Genomic DNA, 16,665 nt, shown 5'->3' on the forward strand with positions numbered 1-16,665 from the left:
GAATGGGACTGGAAACATGTTTTATTTTTAATTGTTTACATTACATGTCACTTGTTAGACGCTTTTATCCAAAGCGACTTACATACATTTGTGGACAATCCACACAGGAGCAATTTAAGGTGAAGTGTCTTGCCCAGGGACACAACGACATGCATGCAGTGGGACTCGAACTTAGTACCCCCTGATTCGAAATTCAGCACACTATCCACTGAGCCACAGCCTTTATTTAGCGGGGACATTGCACATTAATGAACATTAAAAACAATAAAATATGTCAAGCGTAAATATGCCAGATTTAGCTTTGAGCCCCTCACATAAAACACATAAAACATTTTTTTTTCTGAAAAAGACATTTTACAAACATAGCATAAAAAAAATACATGATATATGCAAAAAGTGCGAAAGAGCAAGAGCGGCATACACAAGTATTTATGACATGGTAATACAATATAGCAGCAACGGCATATAAAGTACAAGAGAAGATACAAGAGCTACCTAAAGTGCAAGAGGAGATACCCCTGTATTAAAGTGCATTTAGCGGTGATTGCGTCTGTTTCTCAACCATTCTTTGAGTTGACCTTTGAAGCTATTGAGAGAGGGACAATCCTGTATCTCAGCTGGGAGGCTATTCCACAATGAGCTGCCTTTAACGGAGAGGACATTTTGTCCAAAAGTTGTACCTCTGCGGTGGACTTCAACTCCTCTGGTTTCTGACCTAGTGAAAAAAAAAAAGTAAACTTGAAAATAAAGCACATACTTTTCAAGACTTCAAATTGTCAAAACTCAAGAAATAATGTTTTTCAAGGATGGTGCAGTGGTGGTATGAATATGGCTTTCATGTTGATGCTGCAGAGAGGGTTGATGTACGCCTGCTGCAAATATGGGCACTATGGCTACTGATTTTAGAATTATTAACATTATTCCTTTTGTTTATTTTCTATCTCATGTTATGCCTTCAATATATTCCGTTTATCTTTCTTTAATAACCCTTGTTTGTAATGTAATTGTCCATTAGTTATACCTTATTTTCATGATAATTGTATTCTATATTCCCAAAGAGTAAAGCATTTTGTGTGAAAGATTCTACAAATAATGTTTATTACTGTAAGTGAAATTGGGGTTTACTTCATACATTTTCATTGTTGTTTACTTTTGCAGGGTTTCTTTTATTCTGAACATATCAACCGGAAGTGTTTACCATCTGGTCGGAAGTGCTCATTCATTTCTTGCTGCGAGTTGTTATTAGCCTGCAAAATATTACTCCCTCGTTAAATATCGCTTATTGTTATTCAACTAATACATTGTTTATTATACGAAAGTACTTGAGCAACCCGACTACGTTCACAGCTTTTTTCTTCTTCTTCCTCGTTTTTATTAAACAGCCCCACCTGTCAAAAAAGAGCTAGCCAGTTAGCTTGTGGCTAAGTTAGCCCTTGTGGACGAGCTGGTGAACGCTTACAGATTTAATGTTAAAAAGTTAATTTTAGGACAAGAATAGCTAATGGCAGCTCGGCAGCCTTACATAGACTCGGACACTTCTGATGAAGCAGTGAGGGCGACCTGTGACGATGCAACCATCTGCAAAAGGTAACGTGCTGCAGCAGCTTTCATTATTTAACATGCAAGCAATGGCCATTTAATAGGTGAGTAGTATAGGATATAATGCGTATGCACGAATATTAACTAACGTGGCTTATTGCTAAATGTTCTCCTTGGCTCTCAACATTTTGACACTGCGCATACTGTATGCATATGGTTTATCATGGGAGTGGTCTGAGATATGGATCAGACCATTGAACAGTGGTAGAACAACAATATACAGATCCTCTAAAAGTACTTATACCACACTTTGAACGTACTATGTAACAAGTAATAGTCCTGCATCTCAAACCTTGAGCCAAAGGTAGTTAAAGTAAGGAATGCATTGTGAAGTATAATGTTCCCTGTCAGTGTTTCAACATTATATTTGAATATTGGATTCATATTGTTGACGCATTCATGTAAATGGTACTGCTGTAGATGTGTATGGTTGTGCTACATTTGAATCATGTTGGTTTAAATCACATCATACTGAATAAGATTATCACATGTCTGTTGTCTCTTAAAAGTAATCTTCTCATGAGCTCAGGAAACTTCACATTTCTCAATAAACACTTTATCTTTCAGTTTATCAGGAATATGCAAAAGCAGCACATCTGGAGGTACATTGTTTTCACTGGACAGGAAGGGGATAACAATGTCAGATAAGTGTAGTGAGGTAAAAGTCCTGCATGTCCTAAACAACTGCGTTTCCCCACAGGGATGAATAAAGCTCCATCTTATCTTATCGTATGGAACAGAAGCATAAAGCTGCATGAAAGGGAAATGCTTATGGAAAGTACACCTATCTCGAATTGCACTTAAATACATACCTGAGTACGTAAATGTACGGTGGGCGGTGGTGGTGAAGTCGATAGGGACTTGGCTTGGCAACTGGAAGGTCACCAGTTCAAGTCCCGGTTCAAGACCAAGTGCTACCGAGGTGTCCCTGAGCAAGGCACCGTTCCCCACACTGCTCCCCGGGCGCCGTTCAAAATGGCAGCCCACTGCTCCTAACACTAGGATGGGTCAAATGCAGAGAAACAATTTCCCCACGAGGGATTAATAAAAGTCCATCCATCCATCATCTTATGTACTTAGTCACACAAAAAATAATAATAGGGGTTTAAAATTCGACAGATCAATAGAGCCAGTTCTTGATCCTCCTTAGTGTTAATATTCAAGGGGGTACATTGAATAAATAATAATACTACTAATACTAATACCTAATCATCGATGCCATCTACTAATCAAATGTCTAATTGCGTTCTAGGTTTGCTTCCAGTAAAAGCTACTGGAAGGATCCTTATATACAGTATTTTGTAAGATCTGTAGGGGAGCGGAAGGCCCCTGAAATCAACAGAGGTGAGCCATAAACTCTCATTTTACACATTGTTTTCTTAATTGGAAGTAACTCATTAGCTAAGTGAACATGTCGTTACGCCGGGATCCTGAGTCGTGGCTGATCCTGTTGCTGTGGTCGTGTGTCCTGGATCCTCTATCCTGACTCCTGGATCCTGAGTCCTGGACTTCGGGTCGTGGCTGAACCTGTCTCTGCGGTCCTGCCTTGGGTCTCGTCATGCTGCTTCCCTGATGGCTTCCACAGGATTGTTGACATCCTCGTGGATTCATCTTCTTATTAGAGACTCATGCATTTCCTAACATTCGGTCTATATGCTGTAAAATGTATTATCTCTTGGATTTACACACGGCATCTATTGCACGTCTGTCCGTCCTGGGAGAGGGATCCCTCCTCTGCTGCTCTCCCTGAGGTTTCGCCCATGTTCCCTTTAAACTGTGGGTTTTCTCTGGAAGTTTTTCCCTGTACGATGTGAGGGTCTAAGGACAGAGGGTGTCGTATTGTCATTCTGATATTCTGCACAAACTGTGAAGACCATTGAGACAAATGTAACATTTGTGATATTGGGCTATATAAATAAACATTGATTGATTGATGTGGTGCGTGCTCCAATTCAAAGCCAGAGAGGGTCTGAGAAATGTCTTTCTTAATGTGTTGTTATTAGCTCATCCCCCTCTCTCTTTCAACAGGTTACTATGCCCGTGTTCAGGGAGTGAACCATCTCCTGGACGCGTTCCTCAGGAAGACGCAGTGCGACTGTCAGGTGATCAACCTGGGAGCCGGGCTGGACACCACCTTCTGGAGACTCAAGGTTTGCATCAGGGCTCAGTGCTAAACTCTGGTCGAAATGTGACTCCCCATTGCTCTCATGTTGCTTTCAACTCTGTATAGCACAAATGTATTTAGTTTAACCCTTTAACCCGGCTTTAGGGACATTTTAGGCTTTCTCTTTTGAAATATTTATCCAAAGGTAACAAGTGGGAGATTTCTTAATAGTCTGACATTGCTCAAAAAATATATATTGTTTTTTATTCATAAAGATAAAAGGGACAGTGTCTTTTAAAGGGTTAAAATGAATGTATATTATTGTATCAGAAACATTTATTTGTAACTTTAGTATACAGATTAATGTGTGTTAATTAATGTGTGTGTGTGTGTGTGTGTGTGTGTGTGTGTGTGTGGTGTGTGTGTGTGTGTGTGTGTGTGTGTGTGTGTGTGTGTGTGTGTGTGTGTGTGTGTGTGTGTGTGTGTGTGTGTGTGTGTGTGTGTGTGTGTGGTGTGTGTGTGTGTGTGTGTGTGTGTGTGTGTGTGTGTGTGTGTGTGTGTGTGTGTGTGTGTGTGTGTGTGTGTGTGTGTGTGTGTGTGTGTGTGTGTGTGTGTGTGTGTGTGTGTGTGTGTGTGTGTGTGTGTGTGTGTGTGTGTGTGTGTGTGTGGTGTGTGTGTTATAGGATGAAAACCTCATGCCACGGAAATTCTTTGAAGTTGACTTTCCAACAGTTGTGGCCAGAAAAATACACAATATCAAGTAAGACAACCATGCTATTATTATCATTTGAAGATCAGATTACGAAGATTATAAAATATAATGTTACATGCATATCAATAAGGAAAATGTGTTTAGGTGGTTAGTACGGCGGTCTTTGTGAGGACGAACATTAGGAAGCACGACTGTGATGTTTGTATTCCCTTCTCTGGCTTTGGTATTGCAATGTGGCGTCAAAGACTGTAGAGGGCGGCAGAGCTTCACTTAAAACTGTTCAGAGTAATCCAGTGTGTTAAGACTGTTCTCATTACATGTATGCAAGATTGCATTTTATATAACATAACGTATATTATGTGTAGAAAATGACTATCATTATTCACAATAAGCTTCACATCATTTAACCAAAGAATGTATAGGGCTGTTTTATTCGACTACATAGTGAGGAATGAGTCGTTACATAGGTAAAGATTATATAGATTATAAAACTCATCTCTTTCGACTCCACCTCGAGCGATAGAATGACTAACAAAGAACTGCTAACAGAGCACTTATATACTAATAAAGGACTGGCTTATCTAAAGCCAGTTGAGTAGCACTTGAAATACTTGGCTCTATGAAACCTGATGTTCTTATATGATTCTGTTTTCTTCAAGGTTGTGTCTTCCTGGTCGATTGTACTTATTGTAAGTCGCTTTGGATAAAAGCGTCAGCTAAATGCAATGTAATGAAATGTAATAATATAGACTAGTAATCTGAACATACATATGGTGCTTCGTGTTGCTTTTTAGCGATATAGATAGTGTATTCCTGTAAAATGTGTTATTGTAGTGCAGCTCAAAGTTTATTGGTGATCCGCACTTTATGAATTTAATTGCGGTTTTATTTATTTATTAGGACGAAGCCACCCCTGTCAAAACCCCTCATCGAACAACCCACTCAACAGGACTCCTTACTGCTAGGTAATGACCAATACATACACTCATTCCATACCAATATTTTGTATTTTAGGTCAGAAATATATTCTTCACAATATGTTGTTTGTGTTTCAGATGCCCACAGCCTGGACTCAGACCGGTACTGTATCATTGGAGCTGACCTCAGAGACATCTCTAATCTGGATGAGAAACTGAAGAAATTCCAGCTTAATCCAGAGTATGTGAATTCATACATTTCCTCTCTTAGTTTCATCCCAATATCACGCTTCTTACTGAGCAAATGATTCAACTTTAGGATTTATTTTTGATGTAAGAAGACTCACTCTAGTAATAATAATAATCCTTATATTTATTATAGCGCTTTTTCAATGACTCGCAAAGCGCTCCTTACACATACATATCAGACATACATGTCATGGTCATGTGCTGTGGACAATACCCACAGGAGCAAGTTCAGGTGAAGTGTCTTGCCCAAGGACACAACGGCTTTACAGACGCGGCGGCAGCGGGTTTCGCCCCCTTGATCTGATAAACATTGCACAGTGCACTGCGCCACACCGCCCATCTTCACACCTCAAAGTCATCAAGTACACATTGATATCATACATGTAGTGTTGCACGGTGTACCGATACTTGAAAGGTACCGCGATACCCTGCCGTTAAAAACTTTACGATTCCTCCGTTTCATTAGTATCGGTACTTTAAGAATGACGGGGAAAAGTACTCCGGTGAGAAAGCGCAGTTTTAATAAGAGCTGTGTGTGTTCAGCGCTCTGCTTCCACTCGCTGCAGCCGTGCCTGCAGTCCCTCCCCTCTCAAGCACGTGCTAAGTCCCTCCCCTTTCAAGCACGCTCTAAGTCCCTCCCCTCTCTCAAGCACGCTCTAAGTCCCTCCCCTCTCTCAAGCACGCGCTAAGTCCCTCCCCTTTCAAGCACGCTCTAAGTCCCTCCCCTCTCTCAAGCACGCTCTAAGTCCCTCCCCTCTCTCAAGCACGCTCTAAGTCCCTCCCCTCTCTCAAGCACGCTCTAAGTCCCTCCCCTCTCTCAAGCACGCGCTAAGTCCCTCCCCTTTCAAGCACGCTCTAAGTCCCTCCCCTCTCTCAAGCACGCTCTAAGTCCCTCCCCTTTCAAGCACGCTCTAAGTCCCTCCCCTCTCTCAAGCACGCTCTAAGTCCCTCCCCTCTCTCGTGCACGCGCTAGCTGCCAGAGCATGTGAGAAAGCGAGAAGCATGGCTGCAAGTGGGAGTGCAACTGCCGCTGCGCCTCGGCTTGTTGACAAAGAAGAAGCCAGAAGCGAAATTTGGAAGTATTTGAGCGATATCTCTGACAGTGAGGACAAGCCTACGGACACCACGAGGCCTGTCTGTGAGACATGTTTTAGATCCCTGCAAACCAAGGGAGCCAACACATCAAACTAGGCTAAGCACCTCGCCGACCGGCATCCAGACAGGTTAGCGAATGTGATAGATAACATAATTACATCATGCTCAAGCCCATGCCCTCAAATCTAAGTCAAACCAGTGTAATTTATTTTGTGACAAATGAACATTTTCGTAGTTTGCCGAGGCAATTAATGGCAATGATAACTGTCTAATATGGCTATCTTTTTAGCTAACTTACCAATGTGGTTCTGGTGTGAAATATAAAGCACAATAATTACTTTTAAGACTGTTTCCCTTTTTTTAAGTATCGAAAAAGAATCTGAATCACAATTCTTGACTTGGTATCGAAACCAAAATGTTGGTATCGTGACAACACTACATACATGTACTGTGGACAATACCCACAGGAGCAACTTCGGGTGAAGTGTCTTGCCCAAGGACACACCTGCCTGACGCAGTGGCGGTTTTCGAACAGGAGAGCCCCCTTGATCTGATGATCCAACGCACAGCCCACTGCGCCCTGTCAGTTAGTTTCCCCATCATGTCTTTAGAAATCCAAGACTTGGAGCGTATCTCTGTGTTACCTCTTGTTGAGTAACACTAGATAACACAGTGACTCCACTGAGTGTCTGTAAGGCTGAAATGCAGATGTAATGTTTGACGTGAGGAGCTTGATTTGAAAGGAAACACCCCGGACACTGCATGTTTTGAGTATCAAACACTCATCCTAAAATATTACTAAATGTGCTTCTTCGAGGAGAGGGGTAGCATGTTTTGCAAACCATGTATTTAATCAGGTTTGCGATCGTTTTACCATTGTACAAACTATTTGAATTCACTTTTACTTTTAGTTATTTGCAATGGAGAAAACTACCAACTAGACTGTTTTGATATTGAGTTAAAAAAAGAATAAAGGTTTTAGGTGGAGTATCATTTTATGGCTGTCGGTGGACAGAGCTACTTGTTTGTTGTAGTACTTGGAGACAGACTCAGAGACATCCTTCTTTATATGATGGGATGTTTTCTTTGGTCCTATCCCTTAACACACTGTAGTGCATTAATCTATCTATTGGAAGTTTCACTAAGAGCTCTCTTCTTCAGGAAGCTGCCGGATGTGATCGTGTGAGTTTAGGCCTTTTTATTAGTCTTTGTTTTAAAGTGCGGGTCATCACTTTTTGCCTTCCCGCACTTAATGTTGTGAAGGTGTAATACACTTCTGGGAAACAAATAGATTTGAGTGCAAGTCGTTTTAAGGTCATAGATTATAGAGGTCTCCTTGTCTGCTAATCAGTAAGATCTTTCAATAAAATGCAGTGGAAAGGAAATGGCTTTACTGTCTCTCCTGAGCCATTAATGTTTTAAACAATGCAACATTCCAGCTAATCAAATACATATGATTTATATCAAACAATATCTGAACTAACACGTTTGTATCGACTGTACAGCACACAAACACACCTAATAGTCCGTTTGTTACATTGTTTCATTTTTCAGAAGGTTCGGTTTGTGTTCACACGGCAAAACTCAAACGGACTATAAACTTTAAACTAATCACAAGTCATGTGCTCGGAAATGCTGTTCAACCATTGGTCAGACATTAAGGGGGTAAAAACGCAAATCTCGGCAATTTCTACCGAAGCCTCCGCCATGGAGCATCGGCACTTTCAGCAGGTTATTCCCATGCTGCTGTTAATCTGGAGATCAACAGACACTAGCGGCCCGCGCATATGATTATATAATCAGAAAACGTGGGTTAAAAAACATATAACATAATGAGAGACGTTCTGCAGAGGAGAGGTGTTTCACCGACGACAGGTGTTCTTACTTTTAGCTGACGGAGAATTTTTACTTTACACGACACGGTTCAACACTTCATTCTGCTTCACTCTTTAACTAAACAACCGCGGATGTCTTGAAAGACTCTTTCGCTAAAGATTTTTGAAGACATCCGCGTTCTTGTAAATACTGCGCTTCGTATGTTTTGGTGCGGACTGCGTTCACACCAGCAATGAACCGCTCCAGAGTTCGCAAGCAAGCGCTCCGAGACCACCTCTTTTAGCGGACCAGAGTCCGGTTGTTTAGTTCACTTAAGAGGTCTCGGACTGCGTTCCCACCGACCCAAATGAACCGCACCAAGCGGCTAAACGCACCAGGGTTCGATTCAACCGGACTATACAAGACCGGTGTGAACGCACCCTGACTCTTGCTAGGAAAAACTCCCTAAAAGAAAATCCCACTGTCCCACAATTGAATTCATTTATGAACTTTACTCTTATCTTAGCCAAAATGTAATGTATTTATGAACAGTTTTACTAATACTGGCTCTTATCTTAGCTAAATATAGAGTAGAGAATATAGAGTTCTAACACTATGTTTACCTTGATGCATATCTGGATCCAGATAACATAAATTGAAGCACATTTAGAGGCTTGTTTGGTTTCTAGTACTGTTGCAGTGGTTAAATGTGTTGCTGCTCTTCCAGATTACCCACATTGCTGCTGTCGGAGTGCGTGCTCGTCTACATGACGCCCTCGCAGTCCTCCAATGTCGTTCACTGGGCTGCAGAGACCTTCCCCACCGCCATGTTCGTCAACTACGAACAGGTGAACAAAACAAACGTCTTTTAAAGGTCCCCTGTTTTTCATCAATATGTTATAGGTCTCAAAACATGTCTCTGAAGTGTTTGGCTTAAAGGTCCCCTATTACACGGTTTTTCATCAATATATATACAAAACATGTCTCTGAAGTGTTTGGGTTCAAACACCAAACAGATCATTGCAGCATTACCCATAATCCCCTCTGTTTCAGCCCTGTTTCCAAAGTGCTGATTCTCTGTCTGTTACTTTAGATGAAAATAAGGAGCCCCTCCCCACGCCCCTCTGAGAGAGATTTGGTTAGAAAGAACTCAATGGTGCTCTAGAGGAGATTCAGGTGATAAGGGGGGGGGTTACCTTGGTTGCTGATTGGCTAATGGTTACTCAAGCCAAAAAATCGTTATGACATCATAAAGTGGCCAAAATCTGATCAGCTCATTTTCAGACTGGTTTTTATAAAAATTGATCAGGACAAAAAGAGAGAGAATCTTTGTTCCTGAAACTTTCTGAGTCTCTTTCCACAGAGGGGACACATGTTGATGTAGAAGAGACATGAAGAAGAGGGGACACATGTTGATGTAGAAGAGACATGAAGAAGAGTAGACACATGTTGATGTAGAAGAGACACGAAGAAGAGGGGACACATGTTGATGTAGAAGAGACACGAAGAAGAGGGGACACATGTTGATGTAGAAGAGACATGAAGAAGAGGGGACACATGTTGATGTAGAAGAGACATGGAGAAGAGGGGACACATGTTGATGTAGAAGAGACATGGAGAAGAGGGGACACATGTTGATGTAGAAGAGACATGAAGAAGAGGGGACACATGTTGATGTAGAAGAGACATGAAGAAGAGGGGACACATGTTGATGTAGAAGAGACATGAAGAAGAGGGGACACATGTTGATGTAGAAGAGACATGAAGAAGAGGGGACACATGTTGATGTAGAAGAGACATGAGGAAGAGGGGACACATGTTGATGTAGAAGAGACATGGAGAAGAGGGGACACATGTTGATGTAGAAGAGACATGGAGAAGAGGGGACACATGTTGATGTAGAAGAGACATGGAGAAGAGGGGACACATGTTGATGTAGAAGAGACATGGAGAAGAGGGGACACATGTTGATGTAGAAGAGACATGGAGAAGAGGGGACACATGTTGATGTAGAAGAGACATGAGGAAGAGGGGACACATGTTGATGTAGAAGAGACATGAAGAAGAGGGGACACATGTTGATGTAGAAGAGACATGGAGAAGAGGGGACACATGTTGATGTAGAAGAGACATGGAGAAGAGGGGACACATGTTGATGTAGAAGAGACATGAGGAAGAGGGGACACATGTTGATGTAGAAGAGACATGAAGAAGAGGGGACACATGTTGATGTAGAATAGACATGGAGAAGAGGGGACACATGTTGATGTAGAAGAGACATGGAGAAGAGGGGACACATGTTGATGTAGAAGAGACATGAGGAAGAGGGGACACATGTTGATGTAGAAGAGACATGAAGAAGTGGATTTTGTATAATAGGCGACCTTTAAACTGCAAAAGAAAATTCACTGTTATTCACCATACACAAGTATCTTGGTTTTCTATATAATGGTCTTTGAATAGACAAAAGTAGTAAGTGTGTGTTTTCGATGTTTCCAGGTGAACATGAGCGATCGATTCGGCCAGGTGATGATCGAGAACCTGCGGCGTCGCCAGTGCAACCTCGCAGGGGTCGAGGCCTGTCAGTCTCTGGACACCCAGGTGACCTTCAAACTCGATGTTTCACAACAAAAAGTCTCAGAGGTTTAACTTCTGAAGGAGTATTATGAGTTGAGTGGCTTTAGTGAGGCTAGTAAGTCAGGTCTGAAATGTAAGATTAATTTCATGAGCTAACGTTGGAAAGATACAAGATTGTATTTTAAGGCCATTAATTCATGAAGAAATGTATCTATATATTGAGCTAAACTCATTAACCGATCATATGACTCGTATGGAAAAGTGTTTCCCTCCAATCAGAATCATAAAACTCTTTGGCTGTCCGACGAAAACGTACTTGATATTTGGTTAATATGATCTAAATCTGTATTTGCCTGTGTTGTCTGCAGAGGGAGCGGTTTCTTAAGACAGGCTGGGAGCAGTCTGATGCTCTGGACATGATGACGGTCTACAGTATGCTGCCCCAGGACGATGTGGCAAGGTGCATTTTTAAAGTTTGAGTGTTGCAGAATAATGTCATGTGTCAGTGGGGAAAAGCCTCAAACACTTCAAGTATGCCAACCATGCATTAATACAACTGAAAGAAAGACACAAACACTGACAAGAACATTATGAGCATCAATAAACTAGTGTGTGTCGCAGGGTTTTGGATTTATAACCTATTCTGGTTACGTTAAAGAGTATAGTGAGCAGTGTTGTGCTAGTTACTGAAAACCAGTAACTAGTTACCATTACTAGTTCAAGTAAGTTCAAAAGTAACTCAGTTACTTTACTGATTACTTTCACCAAAAAGTAATGCGTTACTGTGAAAAGTAACGTTTTAGTTACTTAAAAAAGGGCTCCCATTATATTAATGCCCTGATAGCCTTCATTTCAGTTCTGTTATTGCATTGGAGAATAATACAATCTGTTGATCAACTTGACATGCATTATATGCCATCTGGATAGCATCGATATTAGCTGGCTTTACATTTTTGTATATTCTTTCTCCAGGTAGTTGGAAAAAGTGTTCCGTCCCAAATGCCGTGTGCCGCCCGGACATGCTATCATGCTAACTAGCTCCCTGAAAGCGGGTGACTCCACTGTAGCAATAGCCTGCATGTGTTCTACAACATACCGTGCAATGGCTTTATGGACTTTCCCCTGGCTAGCAGTCCCTTGGTTAAAATCCAGCCGCTGTTGCTTCGGTGCAGGTGGAGGTGGAGTGGCGTCGGCTGAGTCTCTGTGGTCTTAGCTACTAGCGTCGTCCCAGCATGTTGTTTTTGCAGATGTTTTAAGAGATGTGAATGACTGGTTTGGGCAGTAGATAGGCTCTTTGACCCGCCAGGACACAACTTACATTGAACTAAAACGTTCTTTTCTTTGTGCTCGACAAAAGTGAAATAGTGAGAATATCTCCAGGTGGAGAAACTAGACTTGAGCTCCGCCGCCGACATGATAGTCTTGTTAGTAAACAACACAAACACGCCCACAGCCCGTCTCCGCATGTGACACAGGACGTATTTAAGTACATTTACTCAAGTACTGTACTTAAGTACAGTTCTCATCTCTGTTCGCCTGGCTGTTGACTATATAAAAAAACTAACGGAGTAACGCACCATGTAGTAACGGTAACTGAGTTACTGAATTTAAAAAGTAATGCGTTAGAGTGCTAGTTACTGCCAAAAATAACAGCGTTACAGTAACGCGTTACAAAGTAACACTGATAGTGTGTTGTCAATTAATCGATTTTATAAAGCCCTTTGTCCTGTGCACTAACAAAGCACTACATAATTGCAGTCCTTTAAAGTAATTGTTCCTCTTTCTGTGTATATAGTCTGATACAAATTATCACATTTCTGAACAGATTAAATATTTAGAACTTATTTAGCTCTTTTTCAGGTTCATATCAGTATGTAGTGTCTCTACTTTAAAGAGTCCTCTCCTGCTGATGTTCAGGTGTATATCAGTATGTAGTGTCTCTACTTTAAAGAGTCCTCTCCTGCTGATGTTCAGGTGTATATCAGTATGTAGTGTCTCTACTTTAAAGAGTCCTCTCCTGCTGATGTTCAGGTGTATATCAGTATGTAGTGTCTCTACTTTAAAGAGTCCTCTCCTGCTGATGTTCAGGTGTATATCAGTATGTAGTGTCTCTACTTTAAAGAGTCCTCTCCTGCTAATGTCCAGGTGTATATCAGTATGTAGTGTCTCTACATGTCTCCATGCTTTAATGTTCAAAAAGCTCTTTATTTGTCTCATACTGCCTGTGCTGCAGCACCTCTTTTCACCCTCTGTCTGAAACCAGAGCCCAGTCTGCTCTGATTGGTTAGCTGGCCGGCTCTGTTGTGATTGGTCAACCGCTTAGAGATGTCCCGCCCCTTAGACTATCACGTACAACGTATTGGAGCGCTAGCCAATAGGAGTGCAAGTGTTTCAAAGTGATGTCACTATGTCTAGGAAGTAAACAAATGAGTCCATAGACCATTTACATGCACACAAACCTATATAACAGGAAAGGGAAAAACCTTAAAAAGCATAATGGGGTGTCTTTAACATATTTATATTATATATTCTATTTACAGAATTGAGCGTCTTGAGTTCCTGGATGAGCGCGAGCTGTTGCAACAACTTCTTCAACACTACAGCATCTGCTGGGCCACCAAGGACAAACTCAAACTGGGTAAAACACATTTTAGATTACCACTCCATTCAAATGAAACTATGTTAACTGGAAATATGAAATGATGACAGCTCAGCGTCATCTGCGACCACTACGGCGCCATGCTGTCCGCTCGTTTATTTACTTAGACTTACTTATATGTGTGAAGTGTTTTATATTTCCCCACCCATCCTCCCAGTTTGAATGCGTGGAGCGGTCATTAACAAGAACAGGTCATGCTCTGTTTCCTCAGGTCTGTCACAGTTGGCATTTTGAGTGTTGAACGGCTCCTCTGTTGAACATGCTCTACATGTGTGTGCGCCAAAATCAACAAGTGGAGAAGAAGTACGGAGGGAGACACTGGGAAACAGGAAGTACGATTTATCTCGATCGAGCCCTCTCCTTGGAGCTGTCAAACTCCCGCCATCAGCAGAATGTGATTTGTTGAACGTCCTTTTAAGTGCCAGAAAATAAGAGAAGGATCTGCCTGAGAACCGTGAAGATGTTTGTGTCTCTACTGTAAAATAGGTCAGGTTTGTTTTATTCATTTGTTTACAGGCAGATTTTGTCTGTGATTGAGCACTTATATAAAAATAGGATTTCAAACCCTGCTCACATGAGTTGAAAATGAATGAAAATATGTTTTCAGATGTCATTTATTTGGCCTTTTCTGTTTTTTCCATGTGCCATTTTAGTTTTATTTATTCATCAATTCTACTTCCAGGATAATTTCAATACCATACATGCATGGGATAGACTTTAAGAAATGTAATACATCGCAACTTCATTTACATTTTCCCGCATTATTTGTTCTATTCTTGCGCCCTGTTTCACGCAGGAAAAAGGACATGAGGGATTAGTTTGTGAAAGATAGTTTTTGATGAAAGCTGGTTAAGAGCAGTTGAATAAAGGCTTTTTGTGTAATGCTGTTTCGGTCCATTTATTTATTATTATAAAGAATTATTACTGATTATCTGCAGTGGAAGGGACAAACTGACGTCATTATAAAAGCTGTATGAATGTTAAAGTCTTTATTGTCATACTGTGTGAACTATAAACTAAATTGTATTATAAGGCCATTACTTCACGGAAGAATCCATCTTTATATTCAGCTCGGATTTCAAAACCGCCTCAATTGATATGTCTATTAACAGATTACATCACTCATATGGCAAAGGTTTGCTTGCAATCAGACTCCTAAAACGTTATTGATATCTGTGGAAAACATGAATAACATTACAGTCGCTGCAATATAAATGTTCGTTAACAGATAAAATAAATTACTATGTAGGTCAAATGTATGTGAAACATGTAAGTAAACATTTGTAATATACCACAATATAGCAACATTAAAAAGTAAAAATCTGTATAACGGTGTAGAAATTATGCTGAAATGTGATAAACGGTATAGAAATACATATTTTGAAGCAATAGTAAAATCATCATCTGAATCTGCAGTTTTCTTTTGGTCAAAAGAGCTTTGTAGCATTATTCAGACGAGTTTTAGTTAATCAGTCGAAAATGTATTGCATTTGTCTATCTATGCTAACGCTGCTAACTCGATGGGTAAAATGTTTGCTAACATGTGAAATGTAATTGTTGGTACTTTACTTGACTTTTTCCTTCTTTATACCTCAACTCCACTGCTGTTATTTGATGTTACTTTTAAAGTATCAATATAACATGAGTTAACTCAGGGTTGCCAACTTTGGGTACCTGGCTCGAGTGAGATTTTGATATCATGGGTTTAATTACACATATGCGCACTAAATGACTGCTATCGTGTCAGTAGCGGGACCTTAGCATATATATATAGGATATATATACAATATATACAAATACACAATATTGGACACAGACTATAAAGGGCACAACGTTTCATTCACTAATGAAAGTCAAACACGTGTTTGTTTCTACTGTTTTATTGTGTGCATAGGTCTGTCGCGATAAGCAATTAATTTACTTATCGTACGATAAATAAAAATGAACTCGATACATTGCCATTTACATGAGGATGTGACTAGCAGTTTGAAAGGATTTACTTGAATTATTATTATATATCATCTAAAATTGTCATACAATGGTGCCAACAATATTATTGTTTATCGCAATAATTTCCGGGAAATGTATCCAACAAACTCAATTATCGTGAGAGGCCTATACATGAAACACACACACAAACAAATCTACAGACTTACTCCAAACTGCCAAATATATTAATTAACACACTCTCACTCTCATATACTCTTTGACTCTATTTTGGCCTAGTACAGGGGTCTGCAACCTTTTTGACCAAAAGAGCCATTTTGCTCATTTTTCCAAAAAAAAATTTGTCTGGAGCCGCAAAACATATTTCATAGTTTTTTATTGTTATATCAGACAAAAACTACAGTTTTTTTTGCATTTATTAGGCTATTTATTACATGATATGAAACTGTTAACCTCTAATAAGAAACAAAGAACTCTTATAAGGAGAATTAAAAATAATACACAGGCCTACTTTAAAATAAATTAAACACAGCACTTGGGGAGTCCTCTGCACATTTGAAGGGAAAAGAAATATTATTAAAATGGGCCCACTTTGAAATAAATGAAACATATAGCTGCACCCTAAAAAGAGTTAAAGGTGAGAATGGAGAAACCAGCTCGAGTGCGCTAGAATTTGAAAGTACACAACCGGAAAAAATATGCCTCTTCCTTCAGACTTCCTTACAGAGCCCCTCCTCCAACACACACAAACGCGCACATGACCAATGAGGGCACGAGATAAACTTGTGCACAGATGGAAGGCTGACAGGCAGGTAGGCCATCCAGTTACTTTAGCCGGGCCGGTTCAGATGATTGGTCGTGATTTTTACAGCGCCACGGCTTACAGGGATTAATTTTTGTATGTATTTATTGTCAAAGCATTTAATATATTCATTGCTATCGGGACGTTAAGAGCATTCCATGGAATATAACAAGTGTTTTCTGAAATAAA

At 40.4% G+C, this 16,665-nt stretch overlaps 1 protein-coding gene across 1 annotated transcript; it reads left to right on the forward strand.

Moving 5' to 3' along the window:
* Window positions 1-1,207: 1,207 nt before the first annotated feature.
* lcmt1 (leucine carboxyl methyltransferase 1) lies at window positions 1,208-14,609 on the forward strand. Its single transcript, XM_034107518.1, has 11 exons — window positions 1,208-1,587; window positions 2,852-2,943; window positions 3,628-3,749; window positions 4,387-4,463; window positions 5,316-5,380; window positions 5,471-5,573; window positions 9,219-9,339; window positions 10,991-11,092; window positions 11,437-11,528; window positions 13,609-13,706; window positions 13,939-14,609. Exons 1-11 carry the CDS (start codon window positions 1,502-1,504, stop codon window positions 13,959-13,961), a joined length of 981 nt encoding a protein of 326 aa, XP_033963409.1. The 5' UTR covers window positions 1,208-1,501; the 3' UTR covers window positions 13,962-14,609.
* The last annotated feature ends 2,056 nt before the right edge of the window (window positions 14,610-16,665 follow it).

This window comes from Pseudochaenichthys georgianus, chromosome 19, assembly GCF_902827115.2.
Source record: "Pseudochaenichthys georgianus chromosome 19, fPseGeo1.2, whole genome shotgun sequence".
In the NCBI taxonomy this organism is placed as follows: Eukaryota; Metazoa; Chordata; class Actinopteri; order Perciformes; family Channichthyidae; genus Pseudochaenichthys; species Pseudochaenichthys georgianus.